The sequence below is a fragment of the Balaenoptera musculus genome, chromosome 3 (assembly GCF_009873245.2).
Source record: "Balaenoptera musculus isolate JJ_BM4_2016_0621 chromosome 3, mBalMus1.pri.v3, whole genome shotgun sequence".
NCBI classification, from domain to species: domain Eukaryota; kingdom Metazoa; phylum Chordata; class Mammalia; order Artiodactyla; family Balaenopteridae; genus Balaenoptera; species Balaenoptera musculus.
Window position 1 is genome coordinate 108,953,438 of NC_045787.1, and position 27,958 is coordinate 108,981,395.

A 27,958-nucleotide genomic window follows, 5' to 3' on the forward strand; every position below is an offset into this window, starting at 1 on the left:
AATTTCACCCATTTCTTTTGACTTTATTATGTAAGGTTGCCCTGCACAATACATCTGAATTTCATATGTCCCTGCGCATATTTTATTAGTATAAAATTATTTGTTGTTTGGGAGTTCTGGGTGGCCTGATGGTTAGGATTCCCGGCTTTCACTGGCATGGGCGGGGTTCAATCCCTGGTGGGAGAACTGAGACCCCCGGAAGCCACATGGCGAGGCCAAAAAAAAAAAAAAAAAATTCGTTGTTTATCAGAAATTCAAATTTTAAATGGGTGTCCTATACTTTTATCTGCTAAATCTGGTAACTTTATTAATATGACTACTAGAAAATTTTAAATTACAAATGTAGCTACTTATTCTGTTGGACAGCGAAGCTTTAGAATCACCTAGTTGCTTTTTTGAATTACCCTTCAACTCTTAACTCTGTGCAGAAATAACTAACCTGAGGGGAACATTTAATCCTAGGCTGGGATCGTCAATAATCTCGAAGTTAAAATTTTACATTTGTTTGAAGTTAAAGGACAACAAAAGGGCTTGTTACAGACCAAAATATGAAAAGGGCATTTGGATTAGAATGAAGTCCTTGCTCCCAGGCTCTCCATTGGGGTAGTTAACGGTTCCGGTTTCAAGATAATCCTGATCACTCTTATAAAAATGGGCGGTGTCAAGGGCAGTAAACTAGCAACGAGACCTTGGGCCAGTCACAGTGCCCCTTTTGGCCTCGGTAAGGGGGGGCGGGGGGAGCGGTGCAGTATTTTTTTTTTAAATTTATTTATTTATATTTATTTTTGGCTGTGTTGGGTCTTCGTTTCTGTGCGAGGGCTTTCTCCAGTTGCGGAGAGCGGGGGCCACTCTTCATCGCGGTGCGCGGGCCTCTCTCTGTCGCGGCCTCTCTTGTTGCGGAGCACAGGCTCCAGAGGCGCAGGCTCAGTAGTTGTGGCTCACGGGCTTAGTTGCTCCGCGGCATGTGGGATCTTCCCAGACCAGGGCTCGAACCCGTGTCCCCTGCATTGGCAGGCAGATTCCTAACCACTGCGCCACCAGGGAAGCCCAGGTGCAGTATTTTTAATACCTGAGCCTAGCTTCCGGCTCGCCCGGGCTTCGCGCTGGGCCAGCGAGCTTGGCCTCAGACGCCGCCGAGGTCACGAGTCTCCCGGCCTTCCTCAGCCCAGCCAGGGCTCCTTCGGATGCAAACTCAAGGACGGACCCACCGAGGTCCGCCAAGGCCAACTCCACCCGGGAGCAGAGACCGGGCCCCAGCCCCAGGTGCCAGCGGCGGCCCGGGCCCGCCCACCGCCGTCACGCGCGGCCCAGCTCCGCCCCCGTCCGCGCCGCACCACCAGCGGCCTGGGCGGGCTGGGAGGCTCAGGCCCAGAGCCCGCCCCGGCCTTGCGCACTATGTAAGGCTGGTCGCTTCGGCGGGGCTGCAGCGGCGGCGGCGGGAGCTTGCGAGCCCGTTCAGTCGGCAGGCCATTCCCTGGTCCGACTCTCGCTCAGTCGCGCAGTGGGGACCCGCCGCGCACGCGCACGCCGCGCCCCGCCCCGCCCCCGCGCGCCGCCGCGTCCTCCGAGCCCCGGCCGCGCGCCGCGCGGGCAACTGAGGGCGGCATGCGGGACTACGACGAGGTGACCGCCTTCCTGGGCGAGTGGGGCCCTTTCCAGCGCCTCATCTTCTTCCTGCTCAGCGCTAGCATCATCCCCAACGGCTTCAACGGCCTGTCGTCCGTGTTTCTGACGGCGACCCCGGAGCACCACTGTCGGGTGCCGGACACAGCGAACCTGAGCAGCGTGTGGCGCAACCACAGCCTCCCGCTGCAGCTGCAGGACGGCCGCGAGGTGCCTCACAGCTGCCGCCGCTACCGGCTCGCGACGATCGTCAACTTCTCGGCTCTCGGGCTGGAGCCGGGGCGCGACGTGGACCTGGAGCAGCTGGAGCAAGAGGGCTGCCTGGATGGCTGGGAGTTCAACCAGGACATCTACCTGTCCACCATTGTGACCGAGGTGGGTACCAGATCCGCGTCCGGGGCCTGGGACCGGAGAGTAGGCAGGACCTTAACAGTCTTTAAGGTCGTGCACTCCACCCGCCAAGGTGCACGCTGGATGCTGTCACTCCCTCTCCACGACTCACTCACTACACACTGGCGATGGTCATCGTCCAGCCAGGTGGCTCCGGAGAACTTTTCGTGGTGACTTCCAGAGAGATCATGGACATCGCAGCACGGGTGTCAGGCTGGCTGCCCATCCTGTTAGCTATCTTGGAGAGGAAGCCAAGAAGGCCCTGGCGACTCCTTGTAGATACTCTAAGATTCTGAGTAGTCGTAGACTTTAGATGGGGGTGGGAGTGCTGAGGACCAGAGCTAGAGCGTGGGCCAAGGAGCTGTCACCATTTTTCCTCCAGCCTTTTGTCATCTATTCAGAGAGAGGGGAAATGCCCCTCTACTTTCTCAAACTTTTTAAGTTAAAGGAAGCATGGCTATAAAACTGTCTCTTGCTCCTTTTTCCAGTTACTCCTTCCCCACCCACCTTCACCCCCAAATGACTGTCTGGTCGTTCCCCATAAAGAATTGCTTACCTTTTGCTCAGGGTTAGTTATTAGCCTTTTAGGATTCATGCATCTGAAGATCCATTCAGGGTGACTTGTTGACCTGGAATGTTTTCGGGTATTCTAAGGAAATGTCATTAGCCAGATTTAGTTAAAGCATACAACCTTAGTTCATAGGAAGCAGGGAGAAAACCTTTCTCATGCCCCAGCCCCTTGGAGTTTCCTTTTGGGTGGCCTTGTCTGTCCCCTGGTGACCTTGCAGTCATTAAAGCTGGATGTATGATGTGATGTTTACTGATGCATGTGGATGTGCTTTGCATCATACTCCGACACTGGCACTCTAACTCCCTGTAGTCTCAGCAGAACTGAGCAAGCAGGACATTGAAAAGAGCACTCCCTGATAGGCTCCAGGGTGCCCAGGTTCACTGAGTGTCAGGATCAGGGGTTCAAGGATTAGGGAAGGCTTCTTGGAGGAGGAGTCTTCTCAGTGAGTCTGGGGTATATAGCTCAGCAGATGCAAAGTCTGGAACAGCAAGAAACAACCTGGCAGGAGGGCAGAGTTCACAGAGAAGAGGCTGAAGGGAAGGGTGCACAGGTCCTGGTATGGCATCAAACCCCGCTTGAGCCTCAAAGGGGCTTACAAGGGTTCTGGAGACCCTGTGTGTGTTGCTTCTGGGGGTTGTCACCCTTCAAGGGAGTCTTGAGTGCTGCCCCAACAGACGTGTGTGTGTGTGTTGTTTTTTGTATGTTTGGACATTTGATGTCCCCAGCATCTGTGCCTCCTTACTCCACATGTATGTAGTAGGAGTAAGAGAAGAGCCCCACTGGAATCTCTGAGCAAGTGACATCATTCCAGTGTCCTTAGGCATTGTTACTTGAGAAAAGAGGTACTGAATGGAGGTAGCTGACAGTGATTTGTGGCTGAAGAGTGCATGGAGTATTAAAACTTCCAGTCATCACAAATCCTTGGTCCTAGCCTCGCAAGTGAGTCTGTCACCCTCCTGGAAGCCAGTGAGCATTGTGAAAGTAGAGGCTGTCCCTCAGACTGCAGGCAGAGAACACGGAGGGGAAGCCACACTCCATGACTCAGAAGTCCCTGCAAATTCTGCTTCTGGGTGCCTGTGGAAGGAAAAGGCAGTGAAGTCAGAAGTAGCTCATGCCATTTCTTAGGATTTTTCCCTAACCCCTGTGGTCCCCAACTTACTCTAGTCATTTGCTCTTTCTTTGCTGCCCCCATCTTGCCTTCAGCTGAGAGTGGTGATGGCACTGATGAGCTCCCAAAGGCCAACTGTTCCAGAAGGGTCCTTGAGCTATGTTGCTGCCAATGTCAGCCTTTCCTTTTATATATTTAGCCTATTTCTTTAGCTGTCGTAACAGTTTTGTAAGAGCTATGTGCCCTTTCACCTACTTTCAGGTTGTCAGTCTTTGCAGGGAGGCAAGATTAATACATTACTTAGCCCTTTGTTTGAGGATGTTGGAATGCCAGACTTTAAGTTCAAGGCCGCTTGTTCTCTTCTGGTGAACAGTCACTGTTGGAAGCTGTTGCATTAACATTCTGAGAGCTCCATTTTTCTAAGGCCCATTTTCTTTCAACCTGGACCTGGCCTGCTGACCGTTGCAGCTAGTCCTGTGCCTGCTAAATGTCTCCAAGACTGTCCTCTGCCCCAAATCATAGAGGTGTTTGTAAGTACACTGGTATTGAATTCCTATTCATGTTTTTCAGCAGAAAATGAAAACCTCAGGTCTCCTGTTTGATTTTTTTTCTTTGTTGGGGTTAACGTGTGCACATGTAGTACTAAACTTTGTGGTAGACTTACATCTCTGTATCTCCTGCAAGTCCTAACATGGATGCTGGATACAGATTGGGTACTCAGGAAAATTTTTATTGAATGGATTAATGAATAATTTTGAAATCTTCTCTAAAGTGTGAGAACTGAAGAAGAAAAGGACAAGTTTAACTTATAGAAGGGAAACTTAGGGGTGGTTGAAAGGCATTGAATGGAGTATTTTAAAGTAAATGTAATCCCCCACTCCACAAACTGGGGCTTGCCCCTGCGTGGATCTGCAACAAGGCGTTGGGACTTGCAGAAAGAAGGGGACACTATTTATGAGGTGAGAAAGGTGGTTCTCCCATGTTTCAGGAATAGTTTGGTGGTCCATGTGCTTCTAGGCTAGCCCCTTCTCTAGCCCTTCAGTCACCCCTGGAGTGCTGGGGAATCAGCCACCCCGCTGTGCAGTGCTGCTCCAATACCTGAGTGTTTCTTGGCCCAGGACTGCCTCCTTCTCGGGGAACCTGGGTGATTTCTCAGGCTGCCTGGGTCTGAGACACCTGCTTTTTGGTGTCTCCATAGCACAGCCTATGGCCGGAAAGCTTTCTTTAGAAACTTCTAACTCTTCTGGCACCCATGAGGTGGGGTCTCTTCAGCCAAAACCCAGCAGTCCTCTGCGTCCCCTTGCTCCTGGCCAATCTCTGCTTCCCAGAAGCCCCCCGCCCTGGCCCTTCGCAACACTCTTACTCACTCCCTGTTGTCCTGGAGAACCTCTTTTTCTGGACCAGCTTTTCCATCAGCCTTATGCACGTGTAGTCTTGGAAAATAGGAGAGCCCCCACTGTTATCTCCACGTTCACCTGAAGAAAAAGCCACATCGACCTGGGAGGCAGGCCCCGGGCTGACTCTGGGGTGGGGAGACCAAAAAGACCTGGAGACTGTGCCTCACTGCTATGCCTTTGCTGACTTCCCTCACTCTAGGAAAGCGCAGACCCTTTTCCCTGCCTTTGCAGCTCATGGCAAGCCACTTGCTGGGTCCCTGAAGGGCCCTGTGTGTGTGCAGTCACAACAGACCCATCTGGCCATGGGTGGTCAGATTGATAGTCTCTCTAGCTAACTGAGAACCGACATCCTGGGTCAAAGTTCTGACAGTTGTCACAGAGAAGGTGTGACGGAGAAAGGAAAATAATCTTCTAGAGAATGAAGCTCAGGGTTCATCTGGGCTTTGGGCAGCCAAGGCCAAGGACTAAACCCAAGGGATAATATGGTTCGGAAGGTTAACTGTCCTTTTATTCATCTATTCACTCACTCACCTAGGTACCAAACAGCTACTGAGCCTCTTCTCTGCAGGGCACTGCCAGGCTTTGTAGAGGATATGGTAGCAAATTCTTTTTCTTCTTCTTCTCCTTGCCCTGACAGCCTTGGGGCAAGGATTCACTGTTAATTGCAGCAGGAGGCAGGATGAAATGTGTGTGGAATACATGGCATTCAGTAACAGGTAGTGCTTACCAGTGTGTTTGACCGTTGATGCGGTCAGCCTAGGTACATCTCTGGGAAGAGCTTCTGCCCTGTGGGCACAGGCCCTATCTCTTTTTTCTTCCAGCCAACTCACAGGTAAGGACATATAGTCCCAGGGAACTACATCATCTCTCTACTTCCCATAACTGAGAAGTAGCACCAATTACATACTGCGTACAAGAGACACAATTTCTCTTTCTTCTTAAAAATTTTAACAGCTTTGTTGAGGTATAAATGACATAAAACAAACTGTACATAACTAAAGTATATCGTTGGAAAAGCTCTGAGATATAGATATAGATATAGATATACACACATACACATATATATCCATGAAGACAACACCACTAGAAAGGCACATTTCTGACCAGGAAGGGTGGCAAGTCTAGGCTCCTTGCAAGGGTTATTCCCAGATGTTTTCAGCTTGCGCCTGCTTTCATAGCTAACCCAGCTGAGGGGTAAGGATACTAGACTGATGACCTAAATCTTAAACCTACACATTTAGTTCTAAGGTTGATACCTGTTATCATCAGCCAGTACAGCCCATCCTTCGTACCAAGTGGCAGCATCAGCGAGCTGATCTGTAGCTGCATTAGTCGCAGCTGCCAAGCTAGGAGCTCAGTATAGAAATACTACATTCCTCTATAAACACAACAAGCCCGGGGTACATAGCCTGGACTCTATGGGCTTCTCATCACCACCCTGCCTGCTTAAGGAGGAGTCAGGCCAAGTCCAAGAGCCCACTGCAGTCCATCTGGTGGTTGACAGGTAAGTGGATGGGTTCGCTGGGTGGGACCTAGCCCGTGCCTGACCTTCTGTTCATATTTTGAGACCTATTACCTTTCCTGACCCTACTCACAGGCCCCTTGTGGCCAGGAGGAAAGAAGTGTTAACCCATGCTTGCTTTTGGAGGGCCCAAAGCCAGGCTGTGAGAATTGCTGAGAAATGTCAGTAGTGGATAGAGAGCCCAGTTACCTCAAGTAGTTGCACACTTGCCCAGAGTAGGGACAGGCTGGACCAAGTGGTGGCAGTGAGGCTGCAGGAGCCAGAGAGATGCTCTGGGGACCTATTCCAAGATGAGCACTACAGTCACCTTGTCTCCTGCAGAGCATAGTCTGACCTGGTTCCAGGTAGCACCTGGCCTTGCCAGTCCAGAAGTCCCTAGAAGCCTATATTGGGAGACCTGACATGGGGAGGGGGTGGGGTTCCACCCCAGAATTTGTTGCAGGAGCCCCTGTGGGTTTCTAGTCTAGCTCAGCCATATCAGTCCCCAACCCTCACGAGAGACCTATTGAGAAGCAGCTACTGACTCTATTCATTTTTTTTATCTCGTCGCTACAAAAGTAGCGCATGCTAGGTGGGAATAGATCACATCATATTCAAGAGCAGCAATGGGCATAGTCTGGTCCTGAAGCTCTGCCTAACACCCCCAGAGGCTAGCACCCCATCACCAAGTCCCTCAGCTCTGACTCCCCTGCTACTCCCATCCTGACGTCAGCAGCCCTGTCTGGATGGGGGCTGCCCTAGGAGCACTCACCCTCCTAGAAGGGAGATGGTATCTGGGTGCTGGCACGGCTGAGGCTGCAGAAGTGGGAAGGCTGCCATAGCCTGAGTGATTGGGCCTTGGTGCTCCTTGCTTGTCTTCTGCTAGTCTGGGCTTCTTCTAGATTTAGGAGTTGGTAACCCCCAACTCTTCCCTGGAGTGGGGATCACCACCCCATTCTCAGTCCATCCAACGTGCATGCTTGTTCCAGAGTGGAGAGCCAGCTATGCGGCTCTTATCATCAGCTGCAGGGGTTCTTTGTGTCCACCCTAAGGGCTGCCCTCCGACCCCCTCTGAGGTGCCTGGAGGCACTGTGCACACACTGCCCAGCAGGGCCGAAAAGCAGACTTGCTTTTCCCTCTGACCCTGGCCTAGAAGAGATGCTTTATTCTTGGAAGCTGCACACATCCTGGGAGCCAGCAGGCTCCATGGGGGGCAGGCCTGCAGCCTGGCACCAGGCAAGCAAGGGTCTAAATTCCCTAGAAGGTAGCCTTCTTGGTTACTACTGAGCACCATCTCTCTGTTCTGGGAAACATTTTTCTGGGAACCACCAAGCTTCCTATTTTGGTTTTTCTTCCTTCTTTTGGCCCTTGTTAGGCTGGAGCAACCTAATGTCTGAGTGTTCACGTGCTTCCCCATGCCCACAGACTTCTTTCCGTGCTAACTAGAGATGGAACTCTACACTGGGTACTGGGAACCTCAAGCACTGTAGCCTGTTCCCCCCCGCCATTCACTGTTTCACAAATGGGGAAATTAAGGCACGATGAGGGGAAAAATCTTGTCTGAGGTTGGGTAACTAGTTAACAGTAGAGTAGAAGCTAAAACCCAGCTTCTTGACTCCCAGCTCAGAGCTCTTGGCTGTAATTGGGCCTAGTGTTGGCACAGCATCAGGGATCCCAGCTCTAAATGTCAGCAGAAGGACCCAGGGGTCACTGGCCCGGAGTTGGGGCCTGAGCAGAGCTGAAGGAACAGATCCAAATGGTGCATACCAGGCCCTCTGGCCTCAGTCCCTCACTGGAAGCCTTGACCCTTACAGCTACAGAGCCCTGCTCCAGAACCACTGCTATGCCACCCCTGCCAATGACCTGACCCCACTGAAAAGGTGCCCTGCCCCACCCACAGCCCCAGTCTCAGCCCAGATCCTTAGAAGCGACTGTGAAAGGCCTCGCCTCCTCCTGGGTTGGCACATGGGCAGAGTACTTGCTCCCAGCCTGTCTCCCCATCTCAAATTGGTAGCAAAACAATGAGGCTAAGAGCTGTGAAAAACAGGATGGTCAGTCTCCCTGTGAGGGGAAACCTGCTCTTTGCCTTGCTGCCCGATGAGCCATTGCCTGCCTCAGTGAGCTCACACACCCTTGCGGTAATGTAAACAGAGCATGCAGGGATGCAGGGTGTTCTGATTTCATTTTCCAAGAAGCCTTACATTTAAAACATTTTTAAAAGGAGGTGAGTGATACATCCCTTTGCTCCTCTTTCAGTGGAACCTGGTGTGTGAGGACGACTGGAAGGCCCCGCTCACGGTCTCCTTGTTTTTCGGGGGTGTGCTGGTGGGCTCCTTCATTTCGGGGCAGCTCTCAGACAGGTAAGGTGGGTGTCTACTCCTGCAGCTGCAGGGCACCTCAGCACAGAGCAAGGTAGTGTTCTCTCAGCCCAGGGCTGTGTGTTTTAAAAAGGCGAAGGCACATCTATAGTATAGACTCCATACAAGTAAAGAGAGCCAGCATCCTCCTCTCACTAATGCTTGCTGAGCGAAACAACCTCAGCCGAGTGTATACATGATCCAGTTGACCAGGAAATATGCCACAGTTTACTTCTGCACTGCCTGGCTGGCCTTCCCTAGGTGAGCGTAACTCTTCGGCATCTTCAAGCTTAGGAGAGGGAGACACCGCACACATGCATGTCAGCTGTGTTGTAGATCTTAGGGCATTCCATAGATGGCTGCCTCTGTGTTCCCAAAACCATTGCTCTTTCCTCAAGGTGACAGGTCTCACTAGCCAACGGCAGTGTGATGGGCAGAACTCTTATGTCCACAGGGCTGATTCCCTTTATCTAACAGGCTTGTGGTTATGTCATTTCTCAGCAATCAGGAAGTGTGCTGTTTTGACCCATAAGCAGGTTATTTGTATAATTCCAAGGCTCTTAACTCAAAGTCCATGGCTTAGGGAATTCATCTCCTCTGGAAATCACATACAAAATTTTAGAGATTGTATGTGAGCATTTTTCTGGGGAAAACAGTTCCATAGTTTCCATGGTGTTCTCAGAGGGGTTTATTATATTGTGTCTTGTTACCCCAGAGCTTCAGGGTCTGTGAGTGAAGCCCATGGCAAGAAGAGCAGCCTTCAGCAAGGTCCTTGGCCACACTGGGTCACCCAGTGGAGAGGAGTCCCAGCATCCTCCCAGCAGGGGGAGTCTCTAATAGAGAAGTTCAGGGTGAGAATATCATCCTGCCTTAAGAATACAGCCATTTTATCCTGCGGCACACGTGCAGAGTGATGTTTTGGCATGTTTGCATCTATGGATTAATGTCGTTACCTGAGAAGTCTTTCCTCGTAAGAAATATGTGCATTTCTCACTAGATTTGTCTTTTCCAGAGTGTCATCTAGGGATTTTTAAAAGGGACAAATTCCTACAGTCACCAGTGAGCATTAAAGAGTTAAGTAGGCTGTGACCACTGACTGATGATTGTAGATGAGCCTGAGACACTTACCCCTTTAGGGGAAAGGACTTTGCTTCCCCAGACCCTTAACTTAGCAGCAAGCATCAGCTGATTACTTACATTTATTTAATAAACACAGAGCATCTAATATGTGCCGTTCACTCTTATGAGCACTGTACAAGTAAAAAAAGTAAAAAACAACAACAAATAATTTAATCTTCATAACCCTATGATGTAGGAAGCATTATTATTCTCAGTTTATAGATGGGAAAAATGAAGCCCAGAGGAGTTAAATGACTTGCCCAGAGTCACACAGCTGGCAAGTGGCAGAGCTAGGATTTGGGCCCAGAGTCCTGATCCTCTGTCTTGTGTGGACTACTGTTCTAGGTGCCTGCTCTTCTAGAACTTGCCTTCTAGCAAGGCAGAATGTATTAAACAAAGAATTGAGGGAAGTACTTGTTATCCTTTGTGGTGGTAAGTGATACAGAGGAGAGAGAAGTACAGGGTGCTCAGAGGGGGTCTGACAGAGGAGACCTGAGACGGTGAAGCATTGAAGCATGTGCTGGGGGTTGAAAGATGAGTAGAAATTAGCTAGCTAAAGGGGTGAAGAGAGGAAAGAGTGTTCTGGGCAAGAGAGCCAAGAGTACTTAAGCCTAGACTCAAGAAGAGGCATAGCATACTTTAGGAACTGGAAGAAAGTGTTGGCGGGGGGTGCGGGGGGTGGAGAGTGGTATAGAGACAAAGCAGCGAGGCAGGCTGCGGCCCAAGCAGAAGAGCAGGCCGGGCTTAGCAGATGACAGTTAGGAGTCTGGGCTTTCGTCACAGAGCAGCGGGGAGCTTTTGAGAGTGTGACATCATCAGATTCGCATTTTTACAAAATTGTTCGATAGCTTTGTGGAGAAAGGATTGAAAGGAAGCAAGGAGGATTGTGGAAAGACCAATTAAGAGGTTATCACAATCATTTATGCAGGTAATGAAGGTGGCTTGGACTAGGCTGAGGGCGGTAGACATGGGGAGGAGCGGTAGGAGGTAAAACCAGCAGGACTTGGCTATGAGTTGGACACGGGAAGTGAGGGGAGGGAGACTTCTGGCCTGCACAGCTACATAAATGACGATACCCTTCTCTAAGACAAAGCACTCTGGAAGGGGACCATGTTTGTAGGAGAAGATGTTGAGTTCAATTTGAACATACTGAATTTGGGCTAACTATGAGACTTAGGGGTCTCATAGGGGGAATGGAGTAGGGAGTTGGATGTATGGATAGGGTGCTGCATGAGAGGTTTGGGCTGGAGAAACACGTTCGGGAATTGTCAGTTGATAGAACCCTCATCAAAGCCCCGCAAGTGGATGAGATGGCCTGGGAACAGTATAGAGTGAGAGGAGGGCGTGCCCTGGACGGAGCTTAGAGGCCCTCCCAGAGGGGTAGTGGGAATTCCCCTCTCACAGGGTTGGGTGGCAGCTGAGACTCAGAGGAATTACCTTGATGTGAAAGACTAGGAGGAGGTACCCCAGTTACAGAGTTGAAACTCAGTGCATTTTTCTGGTCAGCTGTGTCATGGGGTAGGTGGATCTTCGTGGGCCAGCCTCAGAGCCATGTAACACCGCGATTACCTGAGGAAAGTGTTTAAGTTCCCAAAGATCTGCTCCTGAGGAAGCAGTAGAAACAAAGTTGGTGTGTGTGTTGAGGACCACCTTAGTCTTCAGAAGGGCTAGTACAGGGTTTCTTAAACCTTTAAAAAATTTTTTGCCAGCAGACTTCGTCTTTTAAGTAGGATCGTTTAAGTTCAGTAAATGAAATAGCTAAAAATGTGGCTGTTCTGGCTGCAGCATCTGCCTTCAGCTCCCTACACCACCCCTCAAGCTTGTCTGCACCCCCTTGGAAGGCCCAGGGCTCTGTGGGATGGACAGTTTACTCCTAAGTGAGCCAATTCAAAAACCTAAGCCAAACAGATTACCTAATGGCAGTGGATTCATGCCCTCCAGTGTTGTCCAGAATATCAACTTTTTATATAGGACTCCTTGCTGGAATATGAATAAGCCAAAAAGTCAAAAGCAATTAAAATAATCCTGGGCTGTCAAAGCATTTTATCTGACGTCACTGAGTTACCTCTATGTGCAGAAATAGAAGGGAGGCACAACTCTGGGAAGAAGTAGCTGATATTTCCTATTTTTGTAGGCATGTGTGTGTTTGACCTTTTGTTGACAGACTTTAAAAGTGAGCATTTCTTGCAAATTAAAACTACAACGAGGTACCACCTCACACTGGTCAGAATGGCCATCTTAAGAAGTCTACAAATAACAAGTGCTGGAGAGGGTGTGGAGAAAAGGGAACCCTCCTACGCTGTTGGTGGGAATGTAAGTTGGTGCAGCCACTATGGAAAACAGTATGGATGTTCCTGAGAAAACTAAAAATAGAGTTACCATATGATCCAGCAATCCCACTCCTGGGTATATACTTGGACAAAACTATAATTCAAAAAGATAACATGCACCCCTATGTTCATAGCAGTACTATTCACAGTAGCCAAGACATAACAGCCTAAATATCCATTGACAGATGAATGGATAAAGAAGATGTGGCACATATATACAATGGAATACTACTCAGCCATAAAAAAGAACGAAATAATGCCATTTGCAGCAACATGGGTATAACTAGAGATTATCATACTAAGTGAATTAAGTCAGAAAGAGAAAGACAAAAACCGTATGATATCACTTATATGTGGAATCTAAAATATGGCACAAATGAACCTATCTAAGAAACAGACTCACAGACATAGAGAACAGACTTGTGGTTGCCAAGGGGGAGGAGGGGAGGGAGAGAGATGGACTGGGAGCTTGGGGTTAGTAGATGCAAACTATTACATACAGAATGGATAAACAACAAGGTCCTACTGTATAGCACAGGGAACTATATCCAATCTCCTGGGATAAACCATAATGGAAAAGAATATAAAAAAAGAATGTCTGTATGTGTATAACTGACTCACTTTGCTATACAGCAGAAATTAGCACAACATTGTAAATCAACTATACTTCAATTTAAAAAAATAGAGAAAAAAATGTTAGTGGCTATCAGAGAATGCAGCTGATTTTTGTTTTCTTCTCTGTGCTTTTCTGTATTTTACAAATGTACAATTTATGCATAAATGTCAAAGAATAAAAATAGACAAATATTTCTAAAAAAAAAAGTGAGTGTTTCTGGCCCCAACCCCGGATTGCCAAGGACTATTGCAGTGTAAGGGCTCCCTGAGTCTTCTGTTTCCCTACTATCCAGGGAGCCCTTGGGAAGGGAAAGCAGGGTAGGAAGGGCCCTCCCCTTGGTTGACGTGCAGGGCACTGTTGTTACAGAACAACGCAGGGGAGCCTCCTTTTAGGTCAGGGTTGCTCAACCTCAGCACTGTTGACATTTTGAGCCAGAGACTGCTTTGTTACGGGGGACTATCCTGGGCATTTTCGGATGTTTAGAACATCTCTGGCCTCTATCTACTAGATGCCAATATCATCAAAAACAACAAAACCCTGTTGTAATGGGAAGAAGCACCAAACTCTTTACCGTGGCTGAAGGTCTTGTGCAGTCTGGCTCCTGCCACCCTCTACTGAACAGCTGCCCGTCGTGTTCACCATGCCCCTCTAGCCACAGTTGCGCGTGCTCTCCTCACAGTCACAGTGAAGAATTCCCGGCCCCACCCCCGTGCCGTGGCCTTCCTTGACCACGCAGGCGGCCTCCTCAGGGTCCCCGGTTTACATTACCCTGGTTCCTTGTTCCTATCAGAAATTGGTAAATAAAAGATGACATCATATGATTAATATTGGCCTCCCCCACTGTACTGTGAATATCGTTGAAAGCTTGGTCCCTCTCCCCTACTCCCCCTTGTCAACAACTTCTTTTCCTTTGGGTCTGATCTCAGTGCCCCATCATCAGGGAGACCTCCCCTGAATGCCCACGTCCCCAGCCCCTACCTCCAGTCCAGGATAGGTTCCTCTGTTGTGTCCCTTGTGGGCCAGGATGCTGATCCTTCAGTGCTCTTGTTCCAGTGCGTAATTGTACATTCAGCAGTGTCGTTGTTCGATTAAAATATGATTACTGTCTGTCTCACCAACTGTAGACTATAAGCTCCTTGAGGGCAGAATCAGTGTCTTTTTTTAATTCAGATACATCCGTAATGACTAGTATATAATAGATGTTCAAATAAACATTCATTGAATGAAAATGGGTGTCTGCTAGCCCTGGGCAGACTCAAGTTGAATCTGCTAGGTTGAATGAACTAGGTTGACTTGTTCCTCCTTGTTGTGTCTTCCCTGGTGGTGCAGTGGTTGAGAATCTGCCTGCCAATGCAGGGGACACGGGTTCGAGCCCTGGTCTGGGAAGATCCCACATGCCGCAGAGCAGCTGGGCCCGTGAGCCACAATTACTGAGCCTGCGCGTCTGGAGCCTGTGCTCCGCAACAAGAGAGGCCGCGATAGTGAGAGGCCCGCGCACCGCGATGAAGAGTGGCCCCCGCTTGCCACAACTAGAGAAAGCCCTTGCACAGAAACGAAGACCCAACACAGCCATAAAAATAAATAAATAAATAAATAAAATTTAAAAAGCAAACAAATCCCAAAAAACCAACATTTAAAAAAATTTTAAAATGAACACAGGTACAGAAACCACACAGAACAAATGAGGCTTAATGAATTATTCCAGGGAAATAACCATATAAATACCACCAAGTCAAGAAATAGAACTTTGCTGGCCACCCAGAAGCCCCATCCATCTGTACCATCCCAAAGACAACAGCTTCCCTCACCTATAAGTAAACACTAGCCTGACTTTTATAATAATCACTTCCTTTTGGGTTTTTGTAGTTTTATCGTTCAAATGTACATCCTTAAACACAAGTTTAGTCTTGCCCACTTGAAAATTTTTATGTCTTTTAGTCTACTTTAACCTATGGATTCCTCATCCATTTCTTTGCCTGGGCTGTTCTACCTGTAGAATTTCCCAGTTTGAATTTTGCTAACTGTGTGCTTATGGTACAATTGAGCATATTCCTCTTTTCCCTGCATTTGTTGCAAATTGCAGCTGGATCTAAAGACCATCAGATTCAGATTCAGCCCCTTTGTAAAGACTATAGGAGTCATGCGATGTTCAAGTGTCTCTTTTTATTTTTTTTTTAATGAAGGGTTTTTAATTTATTAATTAATTTATTTATTTTTGGCTGTGTTGGGTCTTCGTTTCTGTGCGAGGGCTTTCTCTAGTTGTGGCAAGCGGGGGCCACTCTTCATCGCGGTGCGCGGGCCTCTCACTGTCGCGGCCCCTCTTGTTGCGGAGCACAGGCTCCAGACGCGCACAGGCTCAGTAGTTGTGGCTCACGGGCCTAGTTGCTCCACAGCATGTGGGATCCTCCCAGACCAGGGCTCGAACCCGTGTCCTCTGCATTAGCAGGCAGATTCTCAACCACTGCGCCACCAGGGAAGCCCAAGTGTCTCTTTTTATTATGTTAGCAGTCATTGAAACACAATGCCCATATCTCTTCATTCATTGGGGGTTGTACAATGATGATGTTCTAGTTTTATCACTTTGGTTTCATTTAATAGTTGGAATACTTTTATGAAATGACACTTTCCCTCATCTGTTATTGGTAACTGTTCACCATAGTTTACATAGAAAAGTCAGGACAAATGTTTTCCCCTTTATTTACCAGGCTTTCATTTATAATGAATTGTTTCTCCATCATCCTCCAAAGTAAACCAGCTCTTTTAAAAAAAATAATAAATGATGAATGTATGAATTTAAGTATAATGAATGTGTGTCAATCCCTTGTAATCATTGTCTTAATTCTGGCACTGCCTTTTGGGCAACCCTGGTGGCCAGGCTGCACATTGGTCCTGGCGAGTGGGGAGGGGAGTAACAGCATAGGGACTGAGAGGCCAGGATTGCGCCTGCACCAGCTGCCCTGGCAGCAGTGTCCGCGACCCCTCCCTGAATGACTCTGGGGAAAGCCCCTCTTGGTGAGGCCCATTCCTGCTGCCTTCTCCCAGCTGGTTCTCTATCACTCTCCTTTCCTTCCCAGGTTTGGTCGGAAGAATGTGCTGTTTGTGACAATGGGCATGCAGACTGGCTTCAGCTTCCTGCAGATCTTCTCGAAGAACTTTGAGATGTTTGCCATGCTGTTTTTCCTTGTAGGCATGGGCCAGATCTCCAACTACGTGGCAGCATTTGTCCTGGGTATGGCCATCAATTTGGAGTCCAGTACTTGATCCTGTGTTTCACCATCATCCCACCACCCGCTTTCTGGAGACAGCTGTGATGTCCCTCCAAGGGAAGTGGTCTCTGGCAACACCGACCAGGGATTCTTGATGAATCCAGTTAGTAGTCAGGGAAACTGAGTCTGCCAGGTGCCCAGCCTTGTGTCCCCAGCAGCCCAATAGCCTGACTGCTGATTTCCAGTTCTTTTCTGGCCCCTGAGGTGTGGCACCTTGGTCTCATTAGTACTCGATGGCCGTTTTGCTGGAATTCACCTAAGATCTTAAAAATAGGGCTTGCCTCTGCCCAGGGCTGGGGTAGCTAAGGAAACAGGGAGGCATGACATGAGGAGCAAGGGCCATGATTGGCAGGCTCACCAAGGAAGAAAACTGCCTCTTCTGCCAAACATAGTGGCCAGTGAAATCGACTGGCAAGAATGAATTGATAGGAGTGGGCTTTAGTCACATGACCTTCAGGGTTTTAATTGAGTCCACACTGCAGGGCTTTGGCCTGCTCTCACTGAAAAGTTGCCAGTCTCACTGTTCAGAGGAATCTAACTCTAGCTTATTGGTCTTTGGGTTCCTTGGGTCGATTGTTAAAAGGATTATTTGTTTCTCTTCACATTTGATAAAATATTTTTCCTTAAAGCGTAATAGTCAGCATGTGTGGCCTTAATGGTGACTTCCCCTTTAATCAATCTCCTTCCTCAGTGAGGATTAAATTGTGAGGCCTCACGTGGCATCTTTAGCATAGGGCTTCAGGAAGTGATGACAGTTTCATGAGAGAACTGTCGCTGTGAGGCCACAAGGAGGCACCCCCAGCAGGTGGTCAGAATCCCATCCCTCCCTAGGGCTTGGAAGCTTCAAGATAATTCTGCCTGCTTTCTTATCTGTATGTTGAAAATTACACACAAGAAGATTAATAAGGAAATAACCGGAATTAAAACACTAACATGTCTCCTCCCTTGTTTTGAACAGGAACAGAAATTCTTGGCAAGTCAGTTCGTATTATATTCTCTACGTTAGGCGTGTGCATATTTTATGCATTTGGCTACATGCTGCTGCCGCTGTTTGCTCACTTCATCAGAGACTGGCGGATGCTTCTGCTGGCGCTGACGGTGCCGGGGTTGCTGTGCTTCCCGCTGTGGTGGTGAGTGTGGCCCTTTGCCCGGTGGTGCCCACCAGCAGGATGTCTTCTATCTGGCCTTCACTAGGGGGCAGCAGCAACCCACAAATCCCCATTTGGGCTCACAGAGACAAAATCTAAAGTCTTTATAAGGTGTTTCAGAATGTTTCTCCATACTCAGAAAAGCCAAAAACAAAACAGCCCCAAGACATCAACAGACTTGTTCTCAGCCCTGTGCTGGGTTGATTGGAGTGCAAGGAGAGGAAAGAGCAGTAGCTGCGCGACGATGGAGTTTAGCATAAGCTCCAGGAGGCTATCAGACTGCAGGACAAGACAGCTTAGGCCCTGGCTCTGGTTGTATGTTGCTGCACCCTCGTGCCAGAGGCACCGGGAGAAGAGGGAGCACATTGTGAGAGTCCTCAGGGTAGCTGGATGGAGGAAACCAGGCTCCATCTGAGCCTCCAAGATAGAGGTTGGACAGGCAGAGAGGAGACCATTCCATACTGAGAGAGAGAACATAGCCGAGGGGCTGAGGCGAGAATCGCCCCTTGCAGGTGGGAATGGTGAGATCACTGGTCCACCTGGATGTGAGAGCATTGCAGAGCATAGTGGGAGAAGATACAGAGCAGAGATGGTACAGATGAGTCCTAGTTATGACCAAAGGGCAGGGGCTACCTCGTGAGGTAGAAAATAAGATCCATAAAGTCTCAAAACACCTAAGTGCCTTACAGAGAGTCAATTGGATGAATCAAGGTGGGGCGGGGGGAGGGGGGAGAGTGAGGAAAAACTAGAGGCTATAAGAGGCCAGTGCAAAAGCTGCTGTGGATGCCAGGCACAAGCAAGGGAGTACGGCAAGGTAAGGGTCTGGGCTGGGCTCAGCCCATGACAGAAGCCAAGCTTCAGGAGCCCATTTTGCGCCTGTCTACTTAGTGTCCAGCAGGTGGCACCACCACTCTTCAGAAATGGAGGTGGCCAGCCAGGGGAGGAATCCCATCATGGTGTGTTGGCCCCTCTAAATTTTGTGTACTCCAGTGAAATCAGAAGCTCACACTTACTGGCTCTAGCATGGTGCATCTCTTAGCTTCTGGTTTGGAAACACCAAACGTCCCTCAAACCTAGCTCTGGTTCTGAAACCCCCTTTCCCACCTCCACTTCTGCTCCACCTGGTCTGTGGGATGGGAAGGCCTCAGTGAGATTGCTCCTTGTACTTCCAGGTTCATCCCTGAGTCCCCCCGATGGCTCATCTCTCAAGGCCGATTTAAAGAGGCAGAGGTGATCATCCGCAGGGCTGCCAAAATCAATGGGATCGTTGCACCCTCAACCATCTTTGACTCAAGTGAGGTGAGCACCATGTGGGAGCTGGTGGGAGGTCCTCGGTGACCGTGATTTTAGGGTAGGACCGCACAGCCCTGAAGCCCTCCCTTCACATGGGAGTCCAGCCCTCCCCCTGCCCAAGCCCCAGCTGCCCCCAAGGCAGGTCCTGTTAAAATTCAGAAGTTGAGAAGGTGCCAACTGCGTAAACTCCTTCACCTTTCCGTGGAGTTTAGGTTTTCATACTTTATATAATTATTTTCTAAGTGATCATACAGTTGAACCATTACTTTTAATAATAAAAACTCTCTATGAGTTAATAGGTCTTTCATGAAATTGGCATTTTGGGAAATCATTGTTTCTTATACCTTAGGTTGTTTCTCATCTTAAAAAATAATACAAGTACCTAAAATATGAAGCAAAAATAGATTTGGAGTTAGAAATGTCCTGTCTCCTTCCGCCCACCAACGGAGAGTTGTTGAGTATTGTCTTGGAGACAGGTCCTTTTTGATATCCACCCTCCCCCTACCCCACCCCTCTCTGCAAACCCTGTTCTCACGCGCCATGAGTAATTTCCTGGCTCTGCCTGATTCCTGGGTCTTGCTTCTCCTTCCTGCTCCCTCTCTTTCCACCTCCTCTGCAGCAAGCGGTTTTCCTCAGTCTCATGCCTCTGAGAAGAGGTTAGAAATTGTCATTGCTGGCTGATGGGGTTCTGGAGTGTGTCCCTGCTCTGACAGGAAGACAAGGTCCTGGCTGTGAGAACAGCCACCAGCAGTCATACTGCAGTGCGCAAAGGCATGCAGATGCAGACTTGGGGCTTGGGAAAGAGAGACTGGTTACTATAGGCAGCAGAGAAGCTGCTGGCCACTGACAGCCCTCCCGGCCTCACGGTTAAGCGGTGGCCCAGCACCAAATCCCACTCAGCGCATCCTAGAAAGGACTCTGGTGCACAAAGTTCAGGGAGGGGTAGGTGGCAGGGAGGGCTTTTAAGTGAGGTGGCCTCGGTAGCTTTGCAGAGGTCAGTCTGGATGAAACCGTAAGTCCCACTGGCATTTTTGTGGAAATGAGGCTATTCCAGGGGATCCATTAAGTCAAAAGTTGACCTTTTGTTGAACTGCTAACTCGGGAAAAACAAACTCCAAAGCTGGGTTTGCTTAAGAAAGCAACATCAGTGTGTTTAGATGTGTGGTTTATTAATGTCCTTGGCTGTGCCAGATTTCATAGGAAGTTACTCAGAGTGAAGCTGAGGTCAATTTTCCTGTTTTTCTATCTGAAACTTTTTTCCTTGGAAGTAGACCAGTAACTACATGGTATGAGGACTGAAAACATTAATTCTTTTAAAATATAATATCAATAAACTACACAGCCAGTTTCTCTCTCTGACCCAGAGGGCCGGGAGCCAGCCTTGGAAAGGAATGCTCAGAGGCCTCCCTGGAATGTGGCCATTGACGGGGCTGGAGGTTTTGCCGGGAGGGGGCAGTCGGCTTGGGCCTCCTCCTTGGCTGCATCGCACCAAGGGCTGGTCACTTACTTTTCCTCCTCATTCTTGTTCACTAATTTGTTATCCACAAGGCCCAGTGAAGCCTTCTGCAGCCCAAGACATAGTCACTATACTTACCCTTCTTTTCAAGCAAGAAGCATAAAACACTCCCCAACTCGGAGACGCAGAAAGCTAAGATGCCAGGGTTTCAAGTATGTTCTTGGGTCTCTGAGTCTCCAACCTTCTCTCCGTCCCGTACCCTTGTCATGTTGTTCCTGCAGCTACAAGACCTAAGCTCCAAGAAACAGCAATCTCACAGCATTCTGGATCTGCTCCGAACCTGGAATATCCGGATGGTCACCATCATGTCCATAATTCTGTGGTGCGTAAGTGAGACATACCTAAGGCCTCAAGACAAAGCTTCTGGCAGTGGCTGTCAGGCCTCGCATTTGCAGACATGTCTCAGATCAGAATTGAAAGCCTGTGTCATCAGAAAGTGGCAGGGATGTGCCTTGCAATAAAAGAAGTGGGCATGTCCCAGTTCTTAATGGAATCTCAGAAGAGGAGAACGAGAACTGTTGTGGGGGCTTTTGGGGGAAGATATGGGATCTTTGGGGATCCCTCCGGGTCATAAGGCAAATCGCTGTTCACATTGGGTCCCTAGTTTAGCTGTTCCTGTTGCCTGTGCATCAGACAGTGACTGAGGCCTTTAAGAAGTTCTAAGTGAAGACACCATGTCCTTTCAGTTATAGAGGCTGCTAAGTATGTTCTGGAAATGTGGAAGCAGGACATCCTCCCTCTGGGATGTTTGGAGACTGTCCTGGAGGGAGAGCCATGGCCTACACGTCCTCGTCAGGTTCCTTCTAATGAGGCGTTTCACCAAGTGTGTCAGGGAGGGATCTGTGATTTACCAGAGAGAAGGAACACATCCGAGTGCCTGGATAGCATTTGCTTAGTGGCCAAACACTTGGGATTACAAGTGACTACCTGAGCCTGCGGGGGAGGAAGGCAGACTTCATCTCAGAGTGCTTATTGCTGGAGTCAACAAACCTTGGCGGCCAGCCACCCATTTCCAAGGAATGGCACGGGATCCCTTAGGGCAGTGCACCACCCCTGAGTCGGCCTCAAACAAAACCAGCTTTCAGCCTGCAGCACAGACCTGCCAGCCTGCGATGAGTCACCCTTCTGTGGTTCACCCAGGCACCCCTCCTGCTCTGGATTTCCCAGGGACTCCTGTACATGCCCTTTTCCCTGATTGTACCAGCTGTGGTTTCAACCTGCAGATGAGTTAAAAAACAGTCTGATTCATACTGGTCTAGTTTGCCAAAGAGTGTTGACCATCAATAGAGAGAGTGCCTACTGGGGACAGGGTCTAGGCCAGGGGCAGCGGGGGGCATGCAGATGGCCCACTGGGAGCTCCCTCTCCTCCCCACGAGTCCAGTGGGGTTGGGGTCACCTGCTTCTGACCAGCCTCTTCCTGGCTGGTCGCCCCAGAGGGTCCGCCAGGGATCTTTCTCTAAATGTTTGGCCTAATGATTGTTCCTTATTTTATCTCATCAGTCTTATCACACCCCACTTGCTATCTGCCTCCTTACTCATACCCTGGCTCCTTCTGCAATTGTTGGATTTGGGAGGTTCAGAGAGTAGGGAAGTAAGCTTTTGTGAGTGCTTTAGCTTAGGATTTTTAAAGCCGAAAGGCAAGTTGGAGTATTTTTGGGTTTTTTTTTTTTTTTTCAACAAAGTGAATCTATCTGAATTATATGTCTTTTTGCTGGAACACTTTGTTTAGAAAGCTCTGAAAGTGCTCTGACCCAGAAGGTACCCTGGTCTCGGGGGAAGTTATCTTTCTTTCTAAGAAGTAAGACTCAGGGTTAAATCTGCTGCCATCCTGGTAAGGATAGTTTTGAATTTCCTGCAATAATTGTATTTTAAAAGTTGTCCAGGTTGGGAGGCACATGGATGCCACTTCTCCAGCTTTTTTCTGCATTCTGTTTCAGGATGACCATATCAGTGGGCTATTTTGGGCTTTCCCTTGACACTCCTAACTTGCATGGGGATGTCTATTTGAACTGCTTCCTTTCGGCTGTGGTTGAAGTCCCAGCATATGTGTTGGCCTGGCTGCTTCTGCAGCACCTGCCCCGACGCTATTCCATGGCCACCGCCCTCTTCCTGGGTGGCAGCGTTCTTCTCTTCGTGCAGCTGGTGCCCCCAGGTAGGTACCATACATGTCTGCAGTCTGGGATATCCATTGAGTCACTCAGTCTCTACCAGACTGTCTCGGCCAATTAATAAAGAGAATAAAATTATGCCATTACAGCTCGCCTGCATATCTGTGTTCTCGGCCAACAGATCAAGAGAAAGTATCTCCTGGGACCAGACAGTCATCATGGCCTGGGCTTTGGGGGAGGAAGGAGAGTAACCATGTGGGGCTGGCGGTTGATTGTACTCTCTACCCAAGTTAATGTGTGTGTGTGTTTTTTTTGCAGAGTGAGGGGGAGGAAAGAGGGCCATCCCCATGTCTTTTTAACCTGGCCCCATCTTAGTCATTTATTCATTCAATAAGTAGCTGCGGAGTGTTTACTGTGGGGGAGGCACTGTGCTTGGGGCTGATGGTGCAGAAGTAAAGGAGTCGGGCAGAGCCCCAGGCCCTCCTGGCGCTCAGACTCCACTTGAGAAGACAGACAACAAACAAGTAAATAAAATGTTTGTTATAGTACAGACTGTGTTACCTTTAATAATGCCACTGAAGGACAATGGAGAGCTAGTTTATATAGAGTGGTCACAGACAGTGGCCCGAAAGAGGGGAAAGTTGAGCAGAAACAGATGAAATGATGGAGAAACCCATGAGAAAGTCTAGGAGCAGAACATTTCAGGCCAAAAAAGAGCAAAGGCCAAGACCCTGAGGAGGCAATGAGCCTGGCACGCTTGGTAAGAGATGAGGAGAGGAAAAAGGGAGGGGCCAGGCCACAGCGTGGCTCTCACAGGCCAGTAGCAGGAGTTTATTTGTAAAACCATCTTGGTGTCCCACAGAAGGGTGGGAGGCAGCCCTCTTTGAAAATTCGTAAAACGGTTTATGGATCCTCATGTCCATCATGGTACCGAGAGTTGTCATGGGTTTGGGGACCTCTGGTAATCATTTTTGCGCCCCTGAGGCTGGCAACACTCTGCACAGGAAGAGCCCCCGCTGCAGCATGGCTGGGAGCCCAGGAATGTATGTGGAGGTTCACACCAGAGCTCAGGGAGACCCACAGGCCACTCACAGCATCTCCTCACTGGCACAGTGAGCAGGAGAGATCCGAGGATCATTCCTGAGGGTCTGCTGGTCTGTGAAGTGTTGCATAAAGTGAAAGCGTGAAGTGAGTTATAATTGAACTTCCCATTCATCCACAAATCCTTAGTTAATTCCACAGTGCCTGCAGCATGAGGTTCTGGGGTGCCAGCTGCCCCCCCTGACAGACATGTCTTTAATGACTTTTGGACTGGAGAGCAGGTTTCTCTGGGTTATTGAGGGGCTCACTCTGGTGGTCTTTAGGCTGAGGAGAAGAGCATGTCCTCACACAGCTGCAGGTCTCAGCCTCCTCTCAGTAATCAACTTGGAGGGACATAAGCCCCTTATCCCACAATAGGAAGTTATAGAAACTTTCCTCCCCCACCCTTCCCAGGGAGAAAGTATGTCTGTTTCAGGCAAAAACTAGTAGCAGTGTGCCTTGGGTTGGTGCCTTCTCCTACTTTCTTCCCTTTGCTCTTCAGACTTTTATTATTTGGCTACCATCCTGGTGATGGTGGGTAAGTTTGGAGTCACTGCTGCCTTCTCCATGGTCTACGTGTACACAGCCGAGCTGTACCCCACAGTGGTCAGGAACATGGGCGTGGGAGTCAGCTCCACAGCGTCCCGCCTGGGCAGCATCCTGTCTCCCTACTTCATTTACCTTGGTAAGTCCCGTGGGTCGAGCGCACGCAGGAGGGATGGGGTGGAAGCACTGATTGGCTTTAATGCGACCTGGGGATGGCTTGTTAACAGGAAAGCAAGCACACTCAGCAAATGGGATCCATCCAATACTGGATCTATGCCTGGAGAAGGTTCCTGTCCGGGTGCACTGTGGTGGAAGCGCTCATGTGGAAAACAACCTGTAGACAGCTAGAAATTGATGAGAGTGGAGGGTTTTTGTATCTGTTTTAGCCTTCCCAGGCCTTCCATCAGAGAACGTAATTCCCCTGTCCTAAGAAATTGCAGTGTCGTTTAGGGAGCCAGTGTACTAATTGGGGAAATTTCTTCTTGGAATCATAGTTTACAAGGAACAGGAAGGGAAAGATGTCTATTCTAGAGGTCTGATGAACCAAGAATTTCTGTAACTTGAAGCACTTAACACAGCAGTTTTACACTGTGCAAAGATCTGTCTCGTACCATTTTATGTAATAGGGCCCCAGTTTTATCTTTCTCAGAATTATTTCCTCATGGCATCTGCTGTCCCCCTGCACATACCTAGCTGGCACATCTCTGGGGATGGGTGGCACCCACCTTGGGAGTACTCAGAGTGCTTTGTGAACATGCTACATAGATCTGACAAGCAGAAACACCTTCTGATCTGGCCTGAAGACAAATCGAGTGGGTTGTGACACATCTGGAGAGGTGGAGGAGTTATTCCTATCCCTGGACACGTACCTTGAGTTCCTTGGAAACCCAGCGTTAGGAAATAGGGTGTTTTGTGTTTTTTTAAATTAATTAATTAATTTTTGGCTGCGTTGGGTTTTTAAAATTAATTAGTTGATTAATTTATTTATTTTTGGCTAGAAAATAGGAATAGAGGGACTTCCCTGGTGGTCCAGTGCTCCCAGTGCAGGGGGCACAGGTTCGATCCCTGGTCGGGGAACTAAGATCCCGCATGCCGCACAGCACGGCCAATAAAAAGGAAATAGGAATAGAAATGGCCCAGCCCCATCCTCCCAGGCTGCACCCATCCCCTGCACCGAGGTGCTGCTGCTCTGTGCCAACTCTGGGTTCTGTGACCTGCCTAGGTGCCAGATTCCAATATGGCAGCTCAGACTGGGAGATGCTGAGGCCAAGAAGGCAGGTGATCCCTGTTAGAGTCCTGGGGACACAAAGGGAGGGAGAGAGACCATGTCTAACTGCACTCCCGGCTTGGGGCTCTGTCTGCTTTGCCACAGGTGCCTACGACCGCTTCCTGCCCTACATTCTCATGGGGAGTCTGACCATCCTGACAGCCATCCTCACCTTGTTCCTCCCAGAGAGCTTCGGCACCCCACTCCCAGACACCATTGACCAGATGCTAAGGGTCAAAGGGTAAGGGGGCCTCCTTCTTCACAAAGTTAATGCACTGGGTCTGGGCCTTGCAGAGAGTTCCCCACGAACTCAGAAACGCCATGGACTAGTTTAGACATAATAGGATCAGACACGGCCAGGTACTTACAGCCTGTTCTCTCTGGCCAGACCCAGACCACCGGGTCACCATGAACATCTCGACAGCAATAGCAACTCTGGGATAGTACAGAGACAAGAAGAAACCTTTCAGAATCTGCTGTATGATATTTTCCCTTTAGTGAGATAACCTCAGCTCTGGGGGATTTTTTGTTTGTTTTGAGACTGGTAGACATCTTTTTAAGATTTGTTACTAACATTTGTTTGGCTTGTTCTTATAGAATAAAATACAGGCAAACTCCAAGCCACACAAGGATGTTAAAAGATGGTGAAGAAAGCCCCACAGTCCTTAAAAACACAGGCTTCTAACACAACCTCCAGTGAGAAAGTAAAGAGGAATGACCGTCTTATCAGGAGTGGCTTGTGCAGACACTGAGTCCTTCAGTGGCAAAGGTCTTTGCTGTTCATTCTGTGGACGCTGTGTCTGCCTTGCTCATGGATGGATACCCAGACTCAGCTGCATATGGTCCTAGAGCACCACCTTCCCTCCAGGGACACCATGGCTACTGACGGACAACTTTGGGTAAATCCTAACTATTACAGTGATGGACTTGGCACTTCCTAAGAAGTTAACTACTCACTAGAACCAGTAGGATTTGGAAGAATATGAGAGGCATTTGCTAAATTTACATTTTAATTTCAGACTGCCTGAAAAGGCCCCTGATAGAACTGGGGGTCTAATTCTCCACCTCCTCACCCTGCCAAAAAATCCTTTCCCTGTTTCCCACTAATGGTGCACTTTAGAGGAAAAGAAATAATTACACAGGGAGTCTGATTTCTCATACTTTCTCAGTTACAAAGGATATTAAATGGGATTGTTGCTTCCCCAGGGCAGGAGAGCACAAGTCTGGGGAAACCTAGAGGTATTTCATATGGAGAGGACTCAGCAGATACAGAACAGAGACAAGTGCATTGACTTATGAGCTCTTGGGCCACTCAGAGTGACTACTGGGTAGACTTGTTTACATCTGATCAAAGCATTGGGCTTGTGCAGGCCCATAAGAGATTCGTCACTGAATCTACTATTCTTGTTTTCCACTGCTATGTGAATCAAGTCTCCTAGCTACTATGGTTTCTGATGTATGGTTTGAAGGAAGTATATCAATGAGAAAGAGAGACGAGCAAACTTGTCTCTTCTCCCAAAACTATAATATGGATTTTGATTGTGTTTTGTTTGTTGTTTGTTATTATGTCTTTTTTTCTCCTTAAGTTATTTGCACTTCAGAATAGACTTAGGAAAGGCTGGTTCCTTAGCCTCCTGGTTTGTGTCTTTTATTTGTTTGTTTCAACCCAGAATCACTCTGGCAATGGTCCACAGTTGCCACCTATGCAAGGCCTCACCAGCCTTAGCTACTAGCACTTCTCTGGGTGCCAAAAATGACATCATTGTGTGTGTTCCTTTCATGATACTTAATCATGGAAAAAAATTACAAAGAAGAAAATTAAGTCGTGTTCACAGTCTTTCAGAGTTGCTCACTTCAGTGGTGTAACACTGGGAGATATTTTGCGTTCAGTGTAAAATTGTCTTCTCTCTTCTGATTATGCTACCATGGTACTCCTAAAGCATATGCTTCACCTGGTTAAAAAAAAAGTATTTTTGTGAAAGCTACTGAAGTGCCTTGGGAAATGAAGATGTTTTAATAAATAAAATGATTTTTAAAAATAATAACAACTGCCCACCACTTTTATTTCCACAATTTGGTGAGCCATGCCACACCATCACATCACTTTTCTCTATGTCAGCTTGGGCTAATTCTAGCAGTGGTTTATGATTAGTCTCTAAAGCTGAAATTTAATCCCCATGTATTAGAGACCTTCACTCTATTGACTATGGACTGAGGCAGCATTCTTGCACACGTGTCTTAGCCTGGCTTCCCCAGAAAGCAGAGCCTGAGGCCAGTGCTTCTGTGCAGTTAGTAACTTATTTGGGAATAAGATTCCAAGGAGCAGAAGTAAAGGATAGGGGGAGGAAACAGGGAAGGAGGGAGACCCAATACAAGGATGCATTATCAGGATGGCCAGCACCAAGGGCACTGTTCCATCCAGCCAGGATTTCTCAGGAGCCTTATGAGATGTATCTCAAAACCATCTGCACTATGATGAAAGGGGAAAGCATTTACATATTGGCCTTCATTCCCCATTCGTCAAAGGCAGCCCCACAGGTGTCAGCTCCCACATTTCCAGGTTGCACATGGATAAGTCCCAAACGGGTTCTGTCCCCTGGATAGAAAGCAAGAAGTAATGCACTGCAGGCCCGAGGCGAAGCACTGTCAGGCTGCACTTCAGTGAAGCTGGTCAGAGTGTGTGAACTGGTTGCTGCAACAGTGACTTGGAGTAAGCGGTGGG

General features: G+C 48.6%; 1 protein-coding gene across 1 annotated transcript; it reads left to right on the forward strand.

Moving 5' to 3' along the window:
- Positions 1 to 1,335: 1,335 nt before the first annotated feature.
- LOC118892201 (solute carrier family 22 member 5) lies at positions 1,336 to 27,275 on the forward strand. Its single transcript, XM_036846517.1, has 10 exons — positions 1,336 to 1,998; positions 8,847 to 8,950; positions 16,087 to 16,241; positions 17,237 to 17,408; positions 18,599 to 18,725; positions 20,457 to 20,557; positions 22,173 to 22,387; positions 23,926 to 24,108; positions 25,342 to 25,477; positions 25,834 to 27,275. Exons 1-10 carry the CDS (start codon positions 1,606 to 1,608, stop codon positions 25,919 to 25,921), a joined length of 1,674 nt encoding a protein of 557 aa, XP_036702412.1. The 5' UTR covers positions 1,336 to 1,605; the 3' UTR covers positions 25,922 to 27,275.
- Positions 27,276 to 27,958: the final 683 nt, after the last annotated feature.